General features: G+C 34.9%; 2 protein-coding genes and 1 pseudogene across 4 annotated transcripts; 1 reads left to right on the plus strand and 2 right to left on the minus strand.

Annotated features, from left to right (window-relative positions):
- The first annotated feature begins 2,756 nt into the window (after positions 1 to 2,756).
- On the plus strand, positions 2,757 to 12,457 carry LOC113054711 (RILP-like protein 1). Of its 3 annotated transcripts, XM_026220443.1 has the most exons (9): positions 3,059 to 3,346; positions 4,648 to 4,798; positions 6,334 to 6,452; positions 6,677 to 6,922; positions 8,158 to 8,328; positions 8,902 to 9,056; positions 10,184 to 10,288; positions 10,761 to 10,848; positions 11,788 to 12,457. In XM_026220443.1, exons 1-9 carry the CDS (start codon positions 3,059 to 3,061, stop codon positions 11,791 to 11,793), a joined length of 1,329 nt encoding a protein of 442 aa, XP_026076228.1. In that variant the 3' UTR covers positions 11,794 to 12,457. The 3 variants fall into 3 exon arrangements, with proteins under 3 accessions (XP_026076227.1, XP_026076228.1, XP_026076229.1); XM_026220442.1 differs by lacking the exon at positions 10,761 to 10,848 and having other exon boundaries at positions 2,757 to 3,346; XM_026220444.1 differs by lacking the exons at positions 8,158 to 8,328; positions 10,761 to 10,848 and having other exon boundaries at positions 11,788 to 11,923.
- A 1,830-nt stretch (positions 12,458 to 14,287) lies between these two features.
- LOC113054865 (U11/U12 small nuclear ribonucleoprotein 35 kDa protein pseudogene) lies at positions 14,288 to 15,695 on the minus strand (annotated as a pseudogene).
- Positions 15,696 to 16,521: 826 nt separating this feature from the next.
- On the minus strand, positions 16,522 to 21,988 carry LOC113054712 (N-lysine methyltransferase KMT5A-A-like). The gene is made up of 7 exons (XM_026220446.1): positions 21,721 to 21,988; positions 20,086 to 20,242; positions 19,778 to 19,988; positions 18,902 to 18,989; positions 18,757 to 18,816; positions 18,485 to 18,675; positions 16,522 to 17,343 (listed from the first exon to the last, which is right to left on the minus strand). The coding sequence occupies exons 1-7, from the start codon at positions 21,727 to 21,729 to the stop codon at positions 17,133 to 17,135; spliced, it is 927 nt and encodes a 308-aa protein (XP_026076231.1). The 5' UTR covers positions 21,730 to 21,988; the 3' UTR covers positions 16,522 to 17,132.
- Positions 21,989 to 22,693: the final 705 nt, after the last annotated feature.

The raw sequence follows: 22,693 nt of genomic DNA on the forward strand, positions 1-22,693 counted from the left end.
TGCTCTATACAGCAAGTTCCATTTCCGCGATTGAATCCCTGTCGCTTTTCAAACACAAATGGGGTGAATTTATGAATGAAAGTGTGAAAGTTCTGACACAAAACGAAGTTGTTACCTATCCTCACGCTTTTTAAAAGTGGGTAACTATGTTTGACAGGTGCAATATATGAAAATCGAAAATTATTAATTTATTTTTTAAATTACATTTATATCTGAATATATGTCAGAGTTCGGAGCGGGTTCGTGAATCATTTGAGTCAGGTCGGGAGTTCGGAGCGGGATCGCGAATCATTTGAGTCAGTTCGGGAGTTCAAAGCGGGTTCGCGAATCATTTGAGTCAGTTTGGGGATAGCAAATCATTTTAATCAATTCGGAGGCTTCGGAGCGGGTTCGCGAATCATTTGAGTCAGTTTGGGGATCGCGAATCATTGGAATCAGTTCGGGAGTTCGTAGCGGGATAGCGAATCATTTGAGTCAGTTATGGGGATCGCGAATCATTTGAGTCAGTTTGGGAGTTCGGAGCGGGATCGCGAATCATTTGAGTCAGTTCGGGAGTTCGGAGCGGGTTCGCGAATCATATGAGTCACTTTGGGGATTCGCAAATCATTTGAATCAGTTTAGGAGTTCGGAGCGGCTTCGCGGATCATTTGAATTAATTCGAGAGTTCGGAGCGGGTTCGCGAATCATATGTGTCATTTTGGGGATTCGCAAATCATTTGAATCAGTTTAGGAGTTCAGAGCGGGTTCGCGGATCATTTGAATAAATTCGAGAGTTCGGAGCGAACTGAAGCTCCTGAGAGCTGACCCTACTGCTGTCCGCTATGTGCTCCAGCGTATCCTCAACCAATGACAGGTGTGCTGGACCAGAGATGGTGTCTTCAGGCTTGATCTGTGTTTGCATGACGTAATAAGTAACCTCTCTCCTGGTCACTTGCAGGACTTGCGGCCCAGGGGAGCAGACGTGCGGAAGGAAGAGCTGGATGATATGGTGGATAAGGAAATGGCTGCGACTTCCTCTGCCATTGAAGATGCTGTGCTGAGAATGGATGTAAGTTACATGGTGTTAATGATTCTTGATTTAACTCAGGACTCATTTGCTATGACTTCATGGTTTTTCTTCTTATGTAATACAGGAAATATTGAGCCAGGTAAGAAGAGATTCATCTGGAGTGAAGCTGGAAGTTAACCAATGGTTAGTTTGGGGTATAGTCTTTTAAATAATGCACAATTTGTAGTTTATGCGTTATGTATTTACATTTTTCATTTTGTAAATTAGTATATCAGAATGGTTTCTGAAGATCATGTGACACTGAAAACTGGAGTAATGATGCTGAAACTTCAGCTTTGATCACAGGAATAAATTAGATAATAAAATATATTCAGAAGATAGAAAGCAGTTATTTTAAATTGTAACAATATCGCACAATATTACTGTTTTTACTGTATTTTCGATCAAATAAATGCAATCTTGGTAAGCAGAAGACACTGTTCAAAAACATTGAAAATCTTTTAAATGGTATTATATATCAAGATAAATGTCATTTTTCATCACCTTTGTCATCTTGTCCATAGGCTATACACATCCTGGTGACAGCTGCTACTGATCTGCAGAGAGACATTGTGGAAAGTGGCTGGGTATGATTTGGTAACAGTGGTCATTTTAGATAGTTTTTTATAAATCTTATGTATTCACACACTCAAATGCAGGGTTTGTGCTCATTTCTGTCAGGGCGCTGGTTCTGTCAAGGACTTCTATGTTAAAAATTCATGTTGGACAGAGGGTCTCATTTGGCATCAAAGGCTGTCGGATGGGGTGCAACGCAGATGCTGTGAGTGTGTCGAATATTTCAAGCTTTAGCCTGGATTTATTGAGTGTCAGTCCCTGTAATTGTGATTTATTATCTCACAAAGTGACTCCGCGGACAAAGTTTTGACTACAAAATGGGAGGACTTATTATGTTGTGAAATTTATGCATATTTTTTAAACATCTGTTTTTTTACGCTGCAACAACAAATTAAAAACATTTTGGAAATCCAATCAAAAACCATCAAAATACTCCATGAAATCTCGTTTATAAGAAAACAGTTGCACTCTCTCTCCTTGGTCTTTAAATATGACTGATATTGACAAAAATATCAAATGTAGCTCTCAAAGGGAAATATGCAATTTTTGTAAATATAATTCAAATCTGACAAATTTTATAATCGTTTGTCATAAATAAACATCTCAGAAAAATGTTATGGGGTTTCAAAATCGAATTAGGACTTTTTGTTATGAAACAGGTTATCATTTTCATTACAGGTCTTCTGTAAAGGACAACAGGACAGGACAAACATCACGTTAATCTGGGATTTTGCAAATTAATGTGCAAATTAGATGCAAAGTATAGATCCATTGTATAGAGTGGGAATACCAATTTATGGACATTTTATGCACATATTCCATAAAGTACGGTATTATATAAAATCATTCTGTTATATAACATATTTGAGAATCATCTAGCCTGAAACTTTAAAATTGATTGTTGAATGTTATTTTATTATTATTCTGTATATATGTATATATATAACTTAGTCCTGGCGTCCTCTACAAAGGACATAAAATATTGACCTTTTTTTCCTTTTCTTTTTTTTTTTGGTCAAAAATAGTTTTTCTCAATTTGTGTGTTATGCTCCAACTGATGTAATGACATAAAACCAACAAAATTCACAAAACCTTTATTTATGGTTGTCAGGAGCATAGACAGTAAAAGAAAGGTGGACATTTATGACCGATGGTCAGTGTGGCGCCTGACAGTGATTTCACAGCGCCCTCGTCGGCCGCCGCTGTGCGCATGCGCAGTACATGAAGCGCTGCTCTGAGGAATAAATAAGGGCAGGGAAACCGAACCGCAATGGGACAACTCTTATCTCGGTCCAATTCGGCCTAAAAATATACCGAAATGGCGTATATCCTTGACGGGGTGTCATCAGAAGGTTTTTAGAGGGTGTTGGGGATCTGTTTGGCTATTGAAAGGGACTGAGAAAGTTTGTAAGGAAACGAAGTTCAGAGACGGTCATGGAGGATTTCGGTTCGGCGCTGGAGAAGAACGTGGCGGATCTGACCGTGATGGACGTGTACGACATCGCTGCGGTCGTGGGACAGGAGTTCGAGCGCATTATCGATCAGTACGGATGCGAGGCTCTGTCCCGACTCATGCCCAAAGTGGTCCGTGTGCTGGAGATCCTGGAGGTCCTGGTGAGCCGGAACAGCATCAGTCCAGAGACCGAGGAGCTGCGTCTGGAGCTGGACCGACTGCGGCTGGAGCGGATGGAGCGGCTGGAGAAGGACAGGAAACATAAGAAGGTGCTTTTATAGACAACAGTATCTATTTACCTGATCTAAATAACCAACTCTGTCATTTAACTCTGTTTTATTGACACTGGTAGCCAGAATTAAAAAGACAGGTGACTGTACTTGTCTGTGACGTCACAGCATATGTGCACAAACATTTTACGTATAAAAGTATACATTAATTAGTGTTCAATTAAAGTATTTCAATGTGCGTGTGTGTATATATATATGAAAGATATTATTACGTTATATATAAAACTATAAATGCATTCAGTAATAAATATATTAAAGTGTATAAATAAAGTGTGTATATATATATATATATATATATATATATATATATATATATATATATATATATACAAATAATAATTAAAGAGATGTTTATGTTATAGTTATATAATTAACATAATATATATTATTAAAATAAATAAATAAAATAAATCATATATATATACATATATACGGAATATATAGATGCTGTTAAAAAGTGTGCAATGTTTGTGAATTAAATCTTTTATGCTCATCACAGCTGGATTTATTTTTTAAAACAAATACAGCGAAAACCGTAATATTGTAAAATAATATAAAATATTAATGTAAATTTAAAATGTAATTTATTCCTTGATTAAAGCTGAATTTTTAAGCATCATTACTCGTCTTCTCTGTCCCATGATCCTTCAGAAATCATTCTAATATGCTGATTTATTATAAATGTTGTACATTTTTTCTGCTTACTTTTTTGTTTTGTTTTTTCGGAGCCTGTGATACTTTTTTCAGGATCGTTTGATGAATAAAAAGTAATTACGAGAACAGCATTTATTCAAGATAGAAATCTTTTCTAACCGTTTAAGTCTGAATGTATACTGCTTTTTTTTCTACTTTTACTGTGCACTAACATGTTCATTATTTTATGCGGTTCAAGTTGTTTGCCAATGGTGTTTCAGAACAAAGCAGTGCATGCAAGGGAATTTCTAAGTTTCTGTCCGGGACAGGAAATGATGTAATCATAACCACATTCCATCATCATCATCATAATCACGTAACATCATGTCCATTGGGACAGTGAGCAGATATGCGACAAATCTAAATCTCACGAGGCTGATAAGGCATATAAATGTCTCACATAAACCAGAGCTTTGTATACGGCTTTTTGTCTGTGTCCTTCTCTGAAGATGTTCATATCATCCTGCTTTCTATGTTTTTGCTGATTGTTTACGATGTTACATAACTCCAGTGAAGGTCAGGGGTTAAATATACACTCGTGTATATTTGATGAGCCGCTTCTGAAAAGTGTGTGTGGTTGTGAACAGGAGCTGGAGCTGGTGGAGGATGTGTGGAGAGGAGAAGCCCAGGATCTGCTGTCCCAGATCGCACAGCTGCAGAAGGAAAACAAAGCGCTGCTCAACAACCTGTCCGTCAAAGAGTGTCCGATGACAGAGGAGGATATACAGAAGCAGGAAGGTAGTGTTTGGAAAAGAGATCAGTCTTACACTATACTATATCCCACAATGCACTGCGCTTCACTTGACCTTCCATTTCCAATATGCTGGCATACAACATTATTAGACAACCAAAACAAAATGTTTACACAAAATTGTTTTAAAAACACAAAATAAAAATATTATTTCTTAGACGATACGGGGTTCAAAAAGTCTTAATTCACTCTTTCACAAACTAAGGCTTTAAAAGGTCTTAAATCAAAAAGTTATGGAATTAAATGTTGCATGCATTGCCAATAACTCATGTCTTCAGTGTTTTTGTCTTGCTTTCCAGTAAAAGTATCTGAACATCCTTAAATCAAGATACATTTACTTAAGATGCGAAATTAAGATATAATGTCAAAATTAAGAGTGCTTAATGCTTCAAAATAAGAACAAACGTCTGTCAGTGAAGTATGACTGTTTCTTCCCTTTGAATCAAGTAGATTTCTCTGAGCCCTTAAACTCTCTTTGATCATTCAGATTTTGATCAGTTTCACAGTAAACAAGACTTTCTATGTGACCTCATTTTGCTTCTCAAGTCAACGAATCTTGATTTAAGATTCTTGTACTGGAAAACAAGACACGAATACTGAGACCGTACGTCACTTTTTGTAGTTTCATCAGAAGTAATTAAAAAGTAATGGAGAATTTTATGTACTTAGTCTTAAAAAGACTTTGAGTGATGTGTGTACATAAATGTATGTAATATAAATATTTAATATATATAATATAATATAATAAAATGTTTTATTTTAAAACTCTATGACTTATTAGCAGACTTGATTTAGACTGGCAAGTTAAATAATGTTACACAAAATTACACACACACAAAAAAATATAATATAGAATTAATATTAGTTAGCTAATTTATAATAGATAGTTTATAAAAAATGCATATTTTTATCAGTTTACTCAATTTGACTTATCAGACTTATAATATATATACATATATTATATTATTATTATTATTTTTTTACATAAAAATTTTTATTCATTCATTATTTTAATATTTTATGTCAAATGCTAAATGTATTACCGGTAATATTATATATATTTGCATATTAGTATATAAGCAGAGCAGTGCAAATAAACGTGCCAATTAAGTTTTGTATGTTTTGCAAGCGTGAGGGAGGAATTAAAAATAATTTTTGTATATAACTCTGAAAATATTCCTTTGAGGCATGTGACTCATAATATTTCTAGGTCATGACAAACGTGAAGTGGGTCAGTGGTTGTGTGTCAGATTCTCTGCATGGACACATCTCTATTTTAGGAGCAGCAACATGGGCGCTCAGTCAGGAAGTTATCTGCTGCTTATAGTGTCTGTCAGACGTCTTGCGTCTGTCCTTATTTCCAGTGACCTGATCCATGCAAAACAAAACACATCTGCAACTAGTGAACTAGTGATCAAAAATGCCAAATATGCTATTAAATTAAGCGGGTGTTATAGTTTTGATATTTCCTTGCATGTCAGGTCTTTATGTGATAAATGTTTTTGTTTTTATTTGATGCCAGGCATGACCGAGAGGGAACGACAGGTGATGATGAAGCTGAAGGAAGTTGTAGATAAACAGCGAGATGAGATCCGTGCCAAAGACCGTGAGCTGACGCTCAAAAACGAGGACATTGAAGCAGTAAGAGTCATGTTCTTGCTGAGCGAATCCCTTTGTTAGCAGCAGTCAGTGCACTGATGTTTATTCAAGGAAACAAGAAATAAAGTTGTCAAATTCTTCTATGTTTTGCTGTAAAAAATAATAACATCATAGTCTAACCATCCAATGAAATCACAGTGGATAAAAGCACTGAGATTCATCATATTGTGGATGTTTAATGTGTCACACATGCGGTTTTCTTCCAGCTCCAGCAGCAGTTGAACCGGCTGATGAAGATCAACCATGACCTGAGGCATAAGATCACGGTGGTGGAGGCCCAGGGTAAAAAGCTGATCGAGCAGAAGGTGGAGCTGGAGGCGTCTGGTCAGGCACGGCAGCAGGAGATGGGTAACCTGCAACAGGAAGTGGCCCGTCTTAAGGAGCGCCTTAAAGAGCAGGGCAAGACCAGCACTGAGAGGGAGGAGCCTGTAGGACCACCTTCACCTGCACAGGTACATGAATGTCGATGGGTGCCACAGTGATTGTGTCAGTTTTACACACGTTTAGCAGCTCATCAACTCTCTGCTAAATGGGTTATGAACTGAATATTTTCATTGCTTGATTCCAGTGCATTGAGACACCTCAGTGTTCATCTGCAGCATTCGGTCATTTCTATTTCTATTTGAAGGAAGTAAGTGTCAGGATCTTCACATGGTGTCCATAATGAGTCAGAATGAAACTTCAATGAGTCACAGTCTCACAGGAAACTAGGATGAGAATACAAATCGGTGCACAGTGTATGTGGTTTTGTATGCAAGTTTCAAAAGTGTATGAATTGAGGCTTCCAGTTAATTTGTGAACTTTTGCAACTCATTATGTTTCACTTTGTTACATTCAGTGCAATGCACACATTTACTTCGTTTGAATGGCTTATTTGTCAGTAAAGAGCAATGGCAAAACGTAATTATCAAAACGATCACTTTAATATGAAATATCAAATGTGTTGGCCTAGTGGCTTTGCAGTTTGAGTGCACTATATTAATTTACACTACCTTTCAAAAACAATTTTTTTTATTTTTAATAACTTAATACTTTTATCAGCAAGGATGCAAATTAAGCAGCACAATGGTTTACAACACTGATAGTAATAAGAAATGTTTCCTGAGCAGTAAATCAGCATATTAGACTGATTTCTGAAGGATCATGTGACACTGAAGACCGGAGGAATGATGCTAAAAATTCAGCTTTGAACACAGGAATAAATTACATTTTACAATATATTCAAATAGAAAACAGTTATTTTAAATGTTAATAATATTTCACAATATTAAAGTTTTTACTGTATTTTTGATCAAATAAATGCAGCCTCGCTGAGATGTTTTTCAAAGACAAAACAAAAAATCTTACCAACCCCAAACTTTTGAACGGTAGTGTATACATTAAGAGGATACCTGAATCAAATTAAAAATTGAAGATGAATCACATGACAGCAAAAAATTAAAAATGTAAAATAAAATAATAATAGTAGTTATATTTTTACATCATTTTATGTAGTCAAAAATATAACTTTACAATTTTAAGTTATATTTTTTAAGGCAAAGTTATTATTTGGAAAATTATTTAAAAAAAATTTTTAAAGTAGAAACTCCTTGCTGAAAATTATGCCGATTGTGTTTTTTATAACTTTGATTTTGTGCCATTTCATTCACTCAAACAAACACTCCCAATTAAATGTTTGTGACCACAGTCATCTAAAAGGCCCCCTTCCTGGGGTCAGGATTTAGCTTCTGAGCTCCTGGCTGGGGGCCTGGAGAAAGAGGAAGGTCCCCTCCATTTCATTCCCCGCACCGGGGCCCCAGAAGCTCTGACAGAGGATGGTGAGGAAGAGAAGGATGAAGAAGATGCTGCATTTTTATGGGTAACCCTGCAGCAGCAGCATCTAAGGATAGCATGGAGTGTAAACTAACACCTGACCCGTATCCGTGTCTGTTTGCACGAGTCACGCAAGGAGTGTGTCCGACTGGTTCTGTACCAACGTACAACAGACCGTATGAGTAGTGCTTTAGTCCTTTACACTCATTGTGAAAGTCTGTTAATACAGCCTGCGTGTGTTCAAGTGTTTGTACTGAATGCAAACCATGCGACTGAATCAAATGTTAACTCATGATCATATGATATCTACTGTAAAATAAAGCATAAATCATATACTGTTATTCATTTACCAGTGATAAATGAAGGCCAGTGATCATGTCAGTGGACATATTTCCCATTGAAACAGGAACCAGCAGCTGTTTTGTTCAAATCATTTCCTGAAAGAGAACAACTGTAATTGTTTTGTGGTGTGATTCTTGTTCTACATTAACATCAGTGAAATCAGGTGATATTTGAGTTGTTTTGAGGATGCTCTGACCGTGTGTCTAGTTTAAATGTCCTCAGCAGTTAGCTGCTCTGTGTAAAAGCTAGTGAGTGTACGTGTTCTCTGATCCACCAGGAGGTGCTGTGTGATGATGACATGTCCTCTAATGATCCAAAAGACCCCAACCGCCCGCGATTTACCCTGCAAGAGCTGCGGGACGTCCTGCATGAGCGCAATGAGCTGAAAGCAAAAGTCTTCATGCTACAAGAAGAAATTGCATATTACAAAAGGTCAGCTGTCTTGACGTTCAACTTTAAGCCGTGGAATATTAAAAAATACTTTTTCTCTCACACTTCTGACTTTTTTTTTTGGAATTCTGAAGGGAAAATACAACAAATGTGATACTATAAACACAACATTTAGGAGATAATAATAATAATAATAATTTTTTTTTTACTTTTTACTTCATGGTTTGTGAGAATTTAAACTCAGAATTCCGAGAAATAAAGTCAGCATTGTGAGAAATAATTTCTGAATTCTGAGGAAAAGTCCAAACTGACGGATGTCATTTTAGAATTTTGAAAAAAAAAAAGACTAAATTGTGGGATAAAAATGTGCTATTACTTTTTATTCAATGGCAGAAGCAAACAAACCAAATAAATATTTGCAAGATGTAAACTTTGAATTCAGAGGAAAAAAAGTCCAGATTGTGAGATATAGATACGCATGTACAGTAGAAGGCAGGATTAATAAAAAACATAATTGCGTTTAACTTTTTAATTCCCTATATGTAGGTGTGTATGGATATATATATATATATATATATATATATATATTTTTACACACACACACACACATATATGTATATATATATATATATATATATTACACATATTAGGGCTGTTAGTCGATTCATTTTTAAAAATATAATTGATTACATGATGTGGTGATTAATTGAATTAATCGAAAATTACATTTGGCTGTGAAAATACCCCTAGAAGATAATTTAAAGCCATTATAGTGTTCAATGAGAAAAATATCAAGTAGATATTAAAAAAGTAGCTTTAGAAAATGTATTGCACATAAATGTTTAAGCTTCAATTGCAACATAAACCATGGAACATAATTTGAGAAACATCTCCGTATTTTGGTTCATACCTTGAAAGTCATTGGTAACCAACTCAGCTGATTGGCAAAGATGAGCAAAAACAGTCAATATTGTAGCCTATCAAAAACACAATATTAACTTCTTATTTACCAGACTGTTGTATAAAATCACATTTGCACTTGTGCTATTCAAGACAAATTGTGTGATACTGCTCTTGCTGTTGTGATATGGCTTATCATAAGATATCAATACGATACAAAAACTCATACAGCTGCATTTTTTGCCATTTATTTTTCAATCACATTACAGTGATGAACAGGAGGAGGAAACGGGCCCACCACTGCCAGACCCGGCTTCTACATTTCGGCCAAGCTCACGCTCCAACTTTCAGCCCGAGTCAGGGATTAAACGACTGTGCGTACACACACCTGCACACACTTAAATCACAAACATCAATCTTATAAATCTGCATCATTTTGCTCCTTTGTGTTTGAAACAGCCTTTGCGTTAGGTGCACAAATATGATGCCCAAGAATATTTACATTGATTTCTGATTTTTTCAAGCGACTTGCATTGCAGTCAAAATATGCATTTCAACAGCTCATGCATTTCCCTGGGAATTGAACACAAGACCTATACAAAACGGTTACACAATCACTAAACTGCAGCTTGACGGACACATTTAGAGTTTTATGACATGTTATGATACATGTTGGCATCCATATACCCTTGTTTTACTAAAAGGCATGACCATCATTAACGCTGCCATGTTCAACTGAAATGCTGAAGGATAGGATGTGTCAGATGAAGCAGAATGACACTTCAGGTGGTTCTGGGTCTATCGTCTCTTTGCTCAACTCTCCATGTCTGTGCCTCTTTGTCCCAGGATCTTCACAGCCATTATGCCGATGGTGGCGGCTGGGTTGATTCCAGATGACCCCACTTTACAGCCAATCAGACGACTTATTTCCCTTGTACGAACTTTTGGTGGTTCGCCTCTGTGTTCTTTGCTGTTTTAACACTTTATCCTCTCTGCATGTGATGGAGCTGCATGGCCCCCTCATCTCACACTCTCCCCCCCCCCCTCATTAGAGCCACTGATCGTAAAGAGCACATTCTGATTGGCTGATTGTGGGGCTATCTGTTCGACCAATCAGCAGGAGGATCGTTAGCATCAGCCAGTCAGAATCAAAGTCCCGCTCACTCCTCTAACGCTAGTGCTGTGCTGTAACTACTATATAACATGGTCTCTGTATATTGGCAACTAAAAGAGTGCTTTATAGAGGTGCAGGGAGATTAAACGCTTGATTATCACTGCTTGTATGAGCTGAAATATCTTAATGTGTCTTTTTGTAAATTAATATCTGAAAAAAAATAATAATAATTATATATATATATATATATATATATATATATATATATATACATCCAAAATTAAAGTCTTTGTTTATATTATATATGTGTGTGTGTATGTGTGTGTGTGTGTGTAAATATATATATATATATATATATATATATATATATATATATATATATATATATACACACACACACACATACACAAACAAGCACACAGTGAACACTGCTTTTATAATTGAAAAAAAAAAACATTTATATGATGAAAATAAAAAAGACTTTTTTTTTGCATCACATGAAAATGTATTTAAATAATGCACTTTTATTTTATTTTATAGAATTCTTGTTTTTGTTGTTTTGATTTTGGTGTGAAATATATTTCTTCATGCAGTATAGCCATAAACCGGCTGTGCTTGTTTGATCAGTAGAAAATTAAAAGTGCTTAAAAGTATCATAAACATTTCTGAAACATTCAAGTTCATTAAAGATAATTGACGGACACATTCATGCATGACAATGCAAACCAGCTGTGCTGACACCATGTGTTATGTTCACAGGTTTAGCTTCTTTTCCCGCGACAAAAACCGAGGCTCTCAGAGGAGGATGCCACAGATGGGTGATGGCTTCGGCTCGTGGTCGGGGAAAGAGGAGGTGGACACAGAACAGGCCCAGGAGGCATTACAGCACATGTAACGAACACAACGCTCCACTAACCGCTAACCTGCACCATGTGACCGTATGCCACATTTACGCTCCTTTCATGGTCACTTCCACAGCACTGCGTCTGCAAGCAGATGAGACAAGAGCTCACAAAGGGAACACGGGGGACGGGGCTGTTTAGAGTTACTGATAGAATGTGGCCCTCACCTTCACCCAAAGATTCTGTGAGGGAGTTTTATGTGCCTATTTTGTTCGATAGTTAGACTATTGCAAACGACAAGTTACTGTAAGTAGATGATGCGGTCAAATAGATTTCGTACATTATTCTGATGATGTTTAAAGAGAAGATGCCTTCGGTAGATAAGATGCATATCTATTTTAATTCAAATTGAATTATGAGTGAGAATATGCACGTGGCTGAAGAAAAAATTAGGGATTTAAATTTTTAGTTGCTACGCCCAGGGAAGAGATTTTCTGAAAAGGGTGGTGGCATTATATGTTGAGTTATGTTTAAAACTTTTTTTTTTCATTGCACAGTAGCCTGATTTTTTTTTTTTTTGGCACACTGAAATATTAAGAATTTAAAGGAATATCAAGTGTTTAGAATTTCATTTCTTTTGACATCCTTCATGACATGCTGTCAGCTATCACAGAAAATAATTTGAACTTGTTCCTCATTTTGTAACAACAGTCAGACATTATGTTTACAGTAATTCAATTGATATGGAGGTGTATAGGGCAAAACATTAAAATCAGAAATGTGCCTCTAAAAAAGCTCTTATATTTATTTTTTTTGTGGTAGTGAATTGTGTTTAGTGGGAAGAGGTTACTATACCATGCAAAGATCACCAATACTGCATTTACGTGATCAAAAAATGCAGTAAAAAATTACCATATTTTTAGGACTATAAGTCGCACCTGAGTATAAGTTGCATCAGTCCAAAAATGCGTCATGATGATGAAAAAAAAAACATATAAGTCGCACTGGACTATAAGTCGCATTTATTTAGAACCAAGAGAAAACATTACCGCCTACAGCCGTGAGAGGGAGGGAGCGCCCTCTCGCGGCTGGAGATGGTAATGTTTTCTCTTGGTTCATTTCTCTCGGTTCATGTCAAATTAATTTTGATAAATAAGTCGCACCTGACTTTAAGTTGCAGGACCAGCCAAACTATGAAAAAAAGTTTACTCCATGATCTTCGGAAATCATTCTAATATGCTGATTTGCTGCTTAAGAAACATTTCTTATTATTATCAATGTTGAAAACAGTTGTGCTGCTTTATACTTTTTGTGATTATTTTTTTCAGAATTCTTTGTTCAAACAAACATTTGAAATAGAAATCTGTTATACCAGTAAAAATGCCTTTACACTTTTGATTAATTGAATGCATCTTTGCTGGATAAAAGTATTTCCTTTTTAAAAAACTTTTGAACAGTTGTGTACTACTTTTTGAAACCGTATATTTGAACATTTCTCCCATAGCAGCACCCCATATACTTCTATACTGTACATGCATTATCACACAGAGTCCCTAGTCAAATCATTTTATGTGGCAACTGACAGCATGTCACAGGTTCTTTAAAACCTGGAATCATGAAACAAAGCTTTACATGCCTTAAGTGTTTCTGCAGCACGTTAAAGCAGAACTATATTAATAATCCATAGTTTGCTGGCATCTGAAGTATCTATCATATTGAAAAATGTCCTTCACCAGCGGTTTTGCATTGCTTGAATGGTGCTTTCACTGGCAATAATAGAAGTGTTGAGTAAAAGCATGGAAATACGTGCCTATTTTAAAGTGTGTTGATAAAGGCAGCTTTGTAAGTTAGAAAAATACAAGCCTTTGGGCCTTAGATCAATCGTTGAACCGCTAGTACGTCACTCTACTGAGGAGGATATCCAGCAACAAGAACTGGATCAAATGTATCGTTATTATGGATATGATGCATAACTCATCTCATTGTGTATTAAAATATTTTATACCATGTATTTTGAGAAATCTTGAATCATTGAAGCGCTATTTGTATGGCAAATTATTTGTTCTTTAGTAAAAATCTACTGAAATTAAAATTTCAAGGGATGCAGGAACATTTTGTCATCGTTTACTTGGCTTAATGTCATTCCATTTTGTATGAGTAAATAATGGCAGCATTTTAATGTTTGAATAAACGTATTTCAAACTAAATTCACTTAAGTGGAAAGCAAAAATGAGGTAATTTACACTATCATTGACGAGCGCTTTCTTCTGCTCTCCAAGGCTGCATTTATTTGATCTTAAATAGAGTAAAAAACTCTTATTTTGTGAAATATTGCAATTTTAAATTAAAATTTCTATTGGATATATACAGAATTACATTTTAATAGAAATTTCTGTAATGCGCAGCTGAATTTTCAGCATAATTCCTTCCATCATTCTTCAGTGTCACATGATCTTCAGAAATCATTCTAATATACTGATTTACTGCTCAAGAAACATTTCTTCTTGTTAATTTTGAAAACCGTTGTGTTGTTTGTGGAAACCATGATACATTTATTTTTTTTAATTCTTTGATAAATAGAAAGTTCAAAAGAACAATTTTATTTGAAACGGAGTAGAAACGCAAATATCTTTACTGTCACTTGTGATCAATTTAATGCATCTTTGCTGAATAAAATAATATATTTTTTTATTAAAAATTATCTTTCTATTCCTAAACTTTATAGTTTGGATAAACTTCTATTTAAAACTAAATCCACATTAGTGTGAAAAAATATAGAATAAGAACAGAAAGTATTGTATACAAAGCTTCATTCTCTGTCTCTGTAAGAGACCCTGCATCGTCTGTCTTCCCTTCTGTTGAAGTCTCTCTCTCAGCTTCGGTCCCGCTGGTGTTTCCAGTCTCTTTTCTCTTTGTAGTAACCTCTATCATTCATTCGATCCCAGTCATTTTTCTTCTCCTGCCATCGTCCGGGTTCCCCATCTTGTTCTTGGTCTTTTCCCTTCCCTCCCTCCCACCTGATGAATCCCATCTATCCGCTTTTCTGGGGCATCATGGATGTCAGATTGATGGGCTTTCGGGAAGGTCTATCCCTGCCTCCAAACCTCAGCTGACCGGACTCCTTTTTGCCCCCCTGGCCTCCTCTGAGTCGCCATGGAATCTAGCTTTGGAGCGTCCGCTCTTGTTCGAAGTCCAGGAAGAGCTTGTATTGGTCCACCAGCAGCTTGCTGGCATCTCTCCAGGCTCTGCTCACCGAACACTCCTCTTTGTATTCAACGAAAGCATACCCTGTACCCTGTGGATGTCTCCAAACTTGGAAAAGACTTCCTGGAGCTTGTCCTCAGACGTCAGTGGATTCAGGTGTGCCATGAACAAGGTTAGGTCGGGGTCACTGGTCACACCCTTGTCAGGCTGGTAGCGGACATCATGGACTGCTTTGTCGTTGGGCTCCATATCTGTGCCATCAATGCTGCCCACTTTGAGAGGGTCGTAAACCTTCGCCACAGGACTCCACTTGCTCATCATCTGACAGTCGTCAGAATTTATAGATTACATTTCATGCAATAATTAATGCTCAATACATTTTCTAATAAAAATGTATAATTTAATTCAAAACTATAATCATTTTTGGATAAAATAAGTTATGCAATAAATGCATGCAATCCAATTCCTAAGAAACATCTAATTCAAAATTGTAATAATCCTTAAAAAGTTTGTAAATTACGTTGTACAATATTTTTGCAAGAACTCATGCAAAATAGTTCCTGAACTTTTAGTTGATTATAAGTTCCTGAAGAACGTTAACTAAAAAAAGATGAGTACTAAAAAAATAAATATATAAAATGTATATGATTTTAATGTGAAATCCAGTTCCTAAATAAATAAGTACTAATATATATATATATATATATATATATATATATATATATTTTTAGTGTTTAGGAAATAAAATTATATATATATATATAATTTTATATATTTATATATATATATATAATTTTATTTTGTGCATGTGAAATAAAGTTCCTAAATAAATAGTTAATTCAAAAAAGACTTCTATAAAATTAAACAATATATAAGACGTATTTCAACAACATTATCAGAGAGCATCGTGCTTTAGTTGAAACAGGATCATCCGACCGTTTATTAGCAATCATTAAAAAACAACGTGCTGTACAATTTGTTTACAACTCCGTCATATTCTTTTGATGCATAATCTGTTGATTTAATTTTTTAAATCTTTAATAACCTCAGGCATATAATTTCCACAGTACAACAATATATGAAAACAAACATTTGTCCGCGTGGAAACTCTGGCTGAGCTGTAAACGGGCCGTGCGCGTCTCTGACGTCATCAGGTTTTCCGCGCAATCCATTGCGTCACACAGACACACGTGTTAAAATAGTTATTTAAAAATATTATAAAAAGAACACAGTGAAAATTTGTGCTTAATTGAACTACAACTTTTAAGAACTTGAGGATGTGAAATTGAGATTTATTCTGAAACATTCTGCTCTTTAATTAGGCCACTATTTGTGACAAATCATATAAATCTATATATATATAACACACACACACATCATATAAGCATCAATATAAGTTTTCTCCAGACCTTTGGCCATCACTGTATATACAATGACAGAGGCAAAGCATTGCAAAAAATCATTTATTTAAACAATGTATCCACCATCTCATACAGATTGATTGGAACATCTCCGTCAGCTTTTGGTCATCAACTCTCAGTTTTTGTGTAACATGTACTGCTTTGTTCAAGTTAATCACGACACACTCAGCATTGTACAACGGTAACATTTCAAATGATATCAAAGTTTGGTTTCACATTCCAGTTTTCTGAACCCTTTAAAATATCGCTCCTTTTAGCATCGGCTTTCTGCTTCAAACATAAACGTTTGGGCATCATAAATAATTATTGCTAAGCCTCTAACTACCTTAGATTAGATTAAGAAAACTCTTATAAAAATGCAGAAAGTTGGAGTATAACTGCATGCTTTGGAAGCACTGATCTACCAATATATAAAATATACAAAAAGAAATGTGCCGAAACTAGCATGTCAGAGCAGGATAAATATCTTAAAAGTAGGACACGTCGAATATGTACCGCAATCTAACGTGTTTGACATGTAAGTCACTGTGTGACAAACCCATACACTTACTAGCCCCAAACATTCTGTTTACTAAGGCAATGATTACATTAAAAACTGTCTAGTTAAGAAACAAGGTGTCTTTCCCTCCTCAATACATTAATGTTTTAGCCATGGATGAGCTTCTATCGAAGCTTTACTGCGGTCGCCATAGTCATAAAGAAGTTCTTCTCCTTCCTGGATGTCTCTGGAGGCCACGAGGATAAGGTGAGGTATTCCATTAATATCATGGAGTTTGGTTTGACAATTGCCATTTTTACTGTGGTTGATGAGCCTTCCCAATCGATCCGACTCTTTCGTAGCGTCCACACTGTCGGAGAAGAAATGTGCTAGATTTCAGACAGTGTTTAAAAGGTTTCACTGTTAATTAAAATGATATTTCAGCCAATTTCTGACAACTTACACTCCGGCCATCCCTTATGTAGATAAGTTTGTTTCTATTAGAACAGATTTGGAGAAATGAGCATGACATCACATGTTCACCAATGGATCCTCTGCAGTGAATGGGTGCCATCAGAATGAGAGTCCAAACAAGGGTTTGAAGTTTAAAATGTCTTAATAATGCACTTCTGCATCTCTTCTTTTGATGGACTGGAGTGGTGTGGATTATTGTGATGTTTTTATCAGCTGTTTGGATTCTCATTCTGACGGCACCCATTCACTGCAGAGGATCCACTGGTGAACAAGTGATGTAATGCTACTCATCTAAATCTTGTGTGAAAAGTAAAAATGTATTGCAAACTGTTTAAATTTAGCCTTTAGGACAGTTTACAACAATTTCCTTTGAATAAATTCAAGAAAAAACTAGATATAACTGGAAAGTGCACTGTAAATTATTATTTTTTTTGTAATTTTAACAATAAGACAGTAAAATGCTACAGTAAAGAAATAATTGGTTAATAGTAAGTTTACAGTACACATTTACAGTACAGTTGACATTTTACAGTAAAATATGGTTATTTACAGTTTTATGAAGTGAAAATGAACAAGTTATCTTCTAACTGATAGTGAAATCATTAAATTGCATTCCCAGAATTCCCTGTGAGACATTTTACAATTGTTGGTTTTTCTTATCAGTTATGTACATTAGGGTTTTGTTAAATTACTGTTAATTGTATTATTTTAGTGTCGTGTATTTTATCATGACGGTGTTTTGTTTTTGTGTATGACATGTTCACTTTCTATAGTATTTAAATCAGCTTGTGGAAAAGCTGTTTGTGATGAGAAAGTGACAATGATTCAAAGTTAATTTATATGGAGGTTGTCAGTATATTATAAAGGTACAAAACAGATTTTACTACCTTATTAAAGTTGGTAAGTTCACATCGTATCAGTTAATGAAATATGTTTGGTTTTTTTTTACTGCATATTTTATGTTTTTTTTTTTACTACATTTCACAGTTTTATTTATTTACATATTTTCTTCCAGTGGGTGCGATGCTTGAACCTACCAATATGTTTTGCTGAGATACTGGAAGTAATACATGTAGCAGCCAGTGGTTGGATCTTGTGCGTATAAAGCCTCCCTTTTTTTGGCGTCCGTTATCTGCAGCAGATCTCCATGATACTCCACTACATACTGGCCTTTCTGGAACTTCTGTGTGGCAAAAACTCCCCTGCCCTTTCCTTCAATGTATCTGACCTGTCAAAACAACATGAAGGTACGCTTGTGTCCATCCAGCAGAGTTCATCATGAAACTGAATTCATCATGTCCAAAATTACCATCATTCCATTCTCAATCCCGTTTATGATCAGCATGTCTATGTGCTTCTTCTCTTCACACTGGTGACAGAAAACAGGCATATGCATTAATATTTTAACCTCAGTTGAAATAACGCCTATGAAAAAAACTAAATCTGAGCATTACCTTCAGTTCACTTTTGCTTTTTCTGGAGCTTCGTCTGATGGGGTAATAATCTGTAACCTTTCGGCTTTGAGTGCTCTTGGTATCAGCACTGCAAGGCAAAAATGATTAGTAATCCAAAAACGTCAATGAAAGAAATACTGTTCATAATACAGTAAAAAAAAAAAAAATTATAATAATGTTAATTAACAATATGCAATAATAAAATGTATATATAAAACATATAATATATTTTTATATCACTGATATACTATTATCAATTATGCTAAAATATAAATACATTATTGAACTAGATTTTTATAATGTCTGTTTAACATTAAGTATTTTATTGTTTTTACATACGAGTTTATAGTTTACGTTTCAGTTTTATTGTATTTTATAAATGAGAGAATGAGGAATAGCTTAAATTTATGTTTTTTTTTAAAATATATTTTATTTTCAGTTAATGTTTATTTTATTTCAAGTAACGAAAATATTGTTGTAATGTTTCAGTTAATGATATATTATAGTTAGCCTAAAGTATTTTTGTAAAATATTCAAAAAGGAATAAAAATTCTAATATTTAATAATTACATTGTTAACACTTTTGTTTTGTTATATATATATATATATATATATATATATATATATATATATATATATATATATATATATATATATATATATATATATATATATATATATATTATTTTATTTTATACACACATATATAAAGAGGGTTAAAAATGTACTTATTACTAAAGCAGTCTTACAATAATTACAATTCTATAAATTAAATCATCATTACAAAAAGCTAGATAAAGCTGCTCGTCTTGTTTCTGAACAAAATTGAAAAAATTAATTCCTTCGATTTTTAGGCAAGTACATCATGGGACTTACATTCTCTGTGTGGCTTTCTTTACTTTAACTTTGCGACGGGCTGGTTTCCTCTGACTGGGGGAAGTGATGTCACTGCTGGCGTGGATGTATGACGCAGTGCAGTGCAGCTGATGTGTTTTCTCTTCAGCTCTGTGCACGGAGTGCTGCAGCTCTTCATTCACAGCCATTTTTGGGAGGATGAATTCCCCATTCACAGCACTGCCTCTCCTGGCTGTAGTAGACACAAATCAATGACTTGCAACAAATGCAGTGAATGTGTGAACAGTGTCAAGAGAGAGAGATAATGCATTAATTTCCTTCATCCTTACAATCTCCATGCTTCTGTGGCTCATTTTGCGTGCAGAATAATCGTGAAGTTTTCCCGTCCTGGATGAGTTTGACAGCGATGGCTTCATGATGCTGTGATTTGGAGCTGCTGTGCTGTAAGAGACGGTGAAATGGCGAGTGTCCGTTGCATATGATGTCCTGTAAAACAGTGAGATTTAGAAAGGAGGTGCCAACTGACTTGAGCTTTCTATGCATCTAAGAATAAAGTTAGTGGCGTACATCAAAATTTGCTTTATTGGGCATAAAATAATTAATATACAATGGAGTAAAATGTGGTCTTGTATTGGGAATTTAATTCAAATACCAGAAATGACAAAGAACATTTTGTAGTCATAATTTACACAATAAAAAATAAATAAATAAATAAATAAATAAATGGAAATGCACACATGGTGTATATTATTTATTATTATATTTTTTTTTAAATCCTACATTTAGTGTAAATGGTTTACAATTTGAATTACATTTATTATAATTTGAATTAACTGTAATTTTCACATTTAAAACAGTAGCAGTGATTACAATATTACACTTTTGGTAAAAATTAATTATTTAATATTTTCTGTTGCCATTTTCATTTTAGTTTGCCTATTTAGTAATTTTGTGGTTGTTTAATTCGTTTGAGATGTTTCAGTACAATCAATTTACACTAAACAAATATAAGAAATGTAATAGATGATGTTTTTTGTATTTTATTTCACATATATATGTGTGTGCGTGTGTGACCCTGGAGCACAAAACCAGTCTTAAGTCGCTGGGGTATATTTTTAGCAATAGCCCCCCCCCCCCCCCCCCCCCCCAACCCAAAAAAAATAAAAACATTGCATGGGTCAAAATTCTGTTCCATGAAAATATTTTGTAAATTTCATACCCTAAATATATCTAAACATAATTTTTGACTAGTAATATGCATTGTTAAGAACTTAATTTGGGCAACTTTAACTTTTTTCTTTAGCACCCTCAGATTCCAGATTTTCAAATTGACCCTTATGACTGGTTTTGAGGTCCAGGGTCTCTAGCACACACCTATATGTATATATATTTGTATGTGTGCACGGAGAAATTAATTTAACAAGCAAAATTCCTTGTAAGTGGCAATAAACATCTTTCTCAATATGATTCTTTCTAATGAGTCTAATGATTTCATATAAATAATTGTGAAAAGCAATAGAATAAAAATATTGAATTGAAGGCAACTAACCACATAATGATTTTCAAATAACTACTGAGTCTATCGTAGACTGCATAACGTAATTATAGTGGTGTAACTTTACCATGGCATTGACAGTTTCTGAACACGCCCACACTGGGCCTGTAGCAGCTGCGCTCGCGCGGTTTATAATGTTGTGCACCGCAGCGCTATTGTTCTTTGATCTGCTTTAAACGTCACAATCAAGTGTCCGAAAACACACATATATCATACATTACACCGAACACACACACACAAAGCCACATCCATTCATACAACTGATCAAACAGAGACCCGAGGCAGCCGGTGCAGTTGGTGTGTTTCAGATGGAGAGTTGAGAATAAGAGCAGTTTACAGACGCATCCAATCACTGTCTGCGATCAGATCATCCTCATCTGCGAGGAAACGCCGTGTAACGTTAACCTACCCCGTTCATTTCAGTCCACTCTCTCTCTCCGAGCCGTATTGTTTTGAGCCGATGGTCCAGTCCAGTGTTTTTTCTCCTCTACACTTCTGTGCTTCTAAACGAGGACATTCACAAACAGATCCGTGTTCACGACGGACAAAAAAACAACAAGAAACTTTCGAGCAATTTTAATTAACACTTCTCCATCCGAGCTAGTTTCTACAGTTTCACGCCGCCATGTTTCACTTTTGTCTCATTCACGGGAGGAAACCATGTGAGCATTTAAATAACCAATGATGTTTGGCAGTTGTGTTCACATTGACCGGAAGATGGGGCTGTTAGGCGACTCATACTTCCTGCTTTAGTGTTACTTAAAATAATAATAATAGTAATAATAAAATACTAAAATAAAATAGCTATCGAAAATCTGATTTGGTGTTGCATGGTAGTACATTTTTACGTTTTCATTTTAATTCTATGAATTTTTTTTGTTTATTTTATTTTAACCGCTTGTTGTCAGTTTTACAAATGGAAGGTGTTTTCTTTTATTTCTGTTGAAGATTTAAGATTATTATTGCAAGACACAAAATACAATGATTTATTTTTGTGAGTAGAGAGTAGAAGTCTTGCGAGATGACAATTAAAAACAACATGATATATACGACGTATTATAAGTAATAAAATAATATAAAACATAACATTAACTTTTTAAATGTTCATTATTTTGTCATTAAAAAAATCCTAAAGGTCCTTAATAAATATCTTAAAATGCTGAATTGAAAATTCAAATAGAAAATCTCAAAACCCTCAATGCTTTATAGACATATATTGATTTTTTAACATGTTAACACGGGTATATTATGTTCGCATAACACATAACATTTTAATCTGTTGACTTTTTATACTTTCCACAAGTTTAAGTTACTTTCTTCATCACTCAAAGGGTTTTAGGACAATATAAAAATACAATACACAAAGATTGTTTAACGATGTT

Source organism: Carassius auratus, chromosome 35 (assembly GCF_003368295.1).
Source record: "Carassius auratus strain Wakin chromosome 35, ASM336829v1, whole genome shotgun sequence".
Taxonomy (NCBI): domain Eukaryota; kingdom Metazoa; phylum Chordata; class Actinopteri; order Cypriniformes; family Cyprinidae; genus Carassius; species Carassius auratus.

What these genes read in the sequence shown, in the direction of transcription:
- LOC113054712 (XM_026220446.1), bottom strand. An exon ending in GCCACAGAAGCATGGAGATT is followed by an intron (nt 19,989 to 20,085) that starts GTAAGGATGAAG and finishes TGTCTACTACAG; the next exon opens with CCAGGAGAGGCAGTGCTGTG. An exon ending in GGATTGAGAATGGAATGATG is followed by an intron (nt 18,676 to 18,756) that starts GTAATTTTGGAC and finishes TTGTTTTGACAG; the next exon opens with GTCAGATACATTGAAGGAAA.
- LOC113054711 (XM_026220442.1), top strand. Translation starts at nt 3,059, where the DNA reads ATGGAGGATTTCGGTTCGGCGCTGGAGAAGAACGTGGCGGATCTGACC. An exon ending in GACCACCTTCACCTGCACAG is followed by an intron (nt 6,923 to 8,157) that starts GTACATGAATGT and finishes TTGTGACCACAG; the next exon opens with TCATCTAAAAGGCCCCCTTC. An exon ending in GAAATTGCATATTACAAAAG is followed by an intron (nt 9,057 to 10,183) that starts GTCAGCTGTCTT and finishes ATCACATTACAG; the next exon opens with TGATGAACAGGAGGAGGAAA.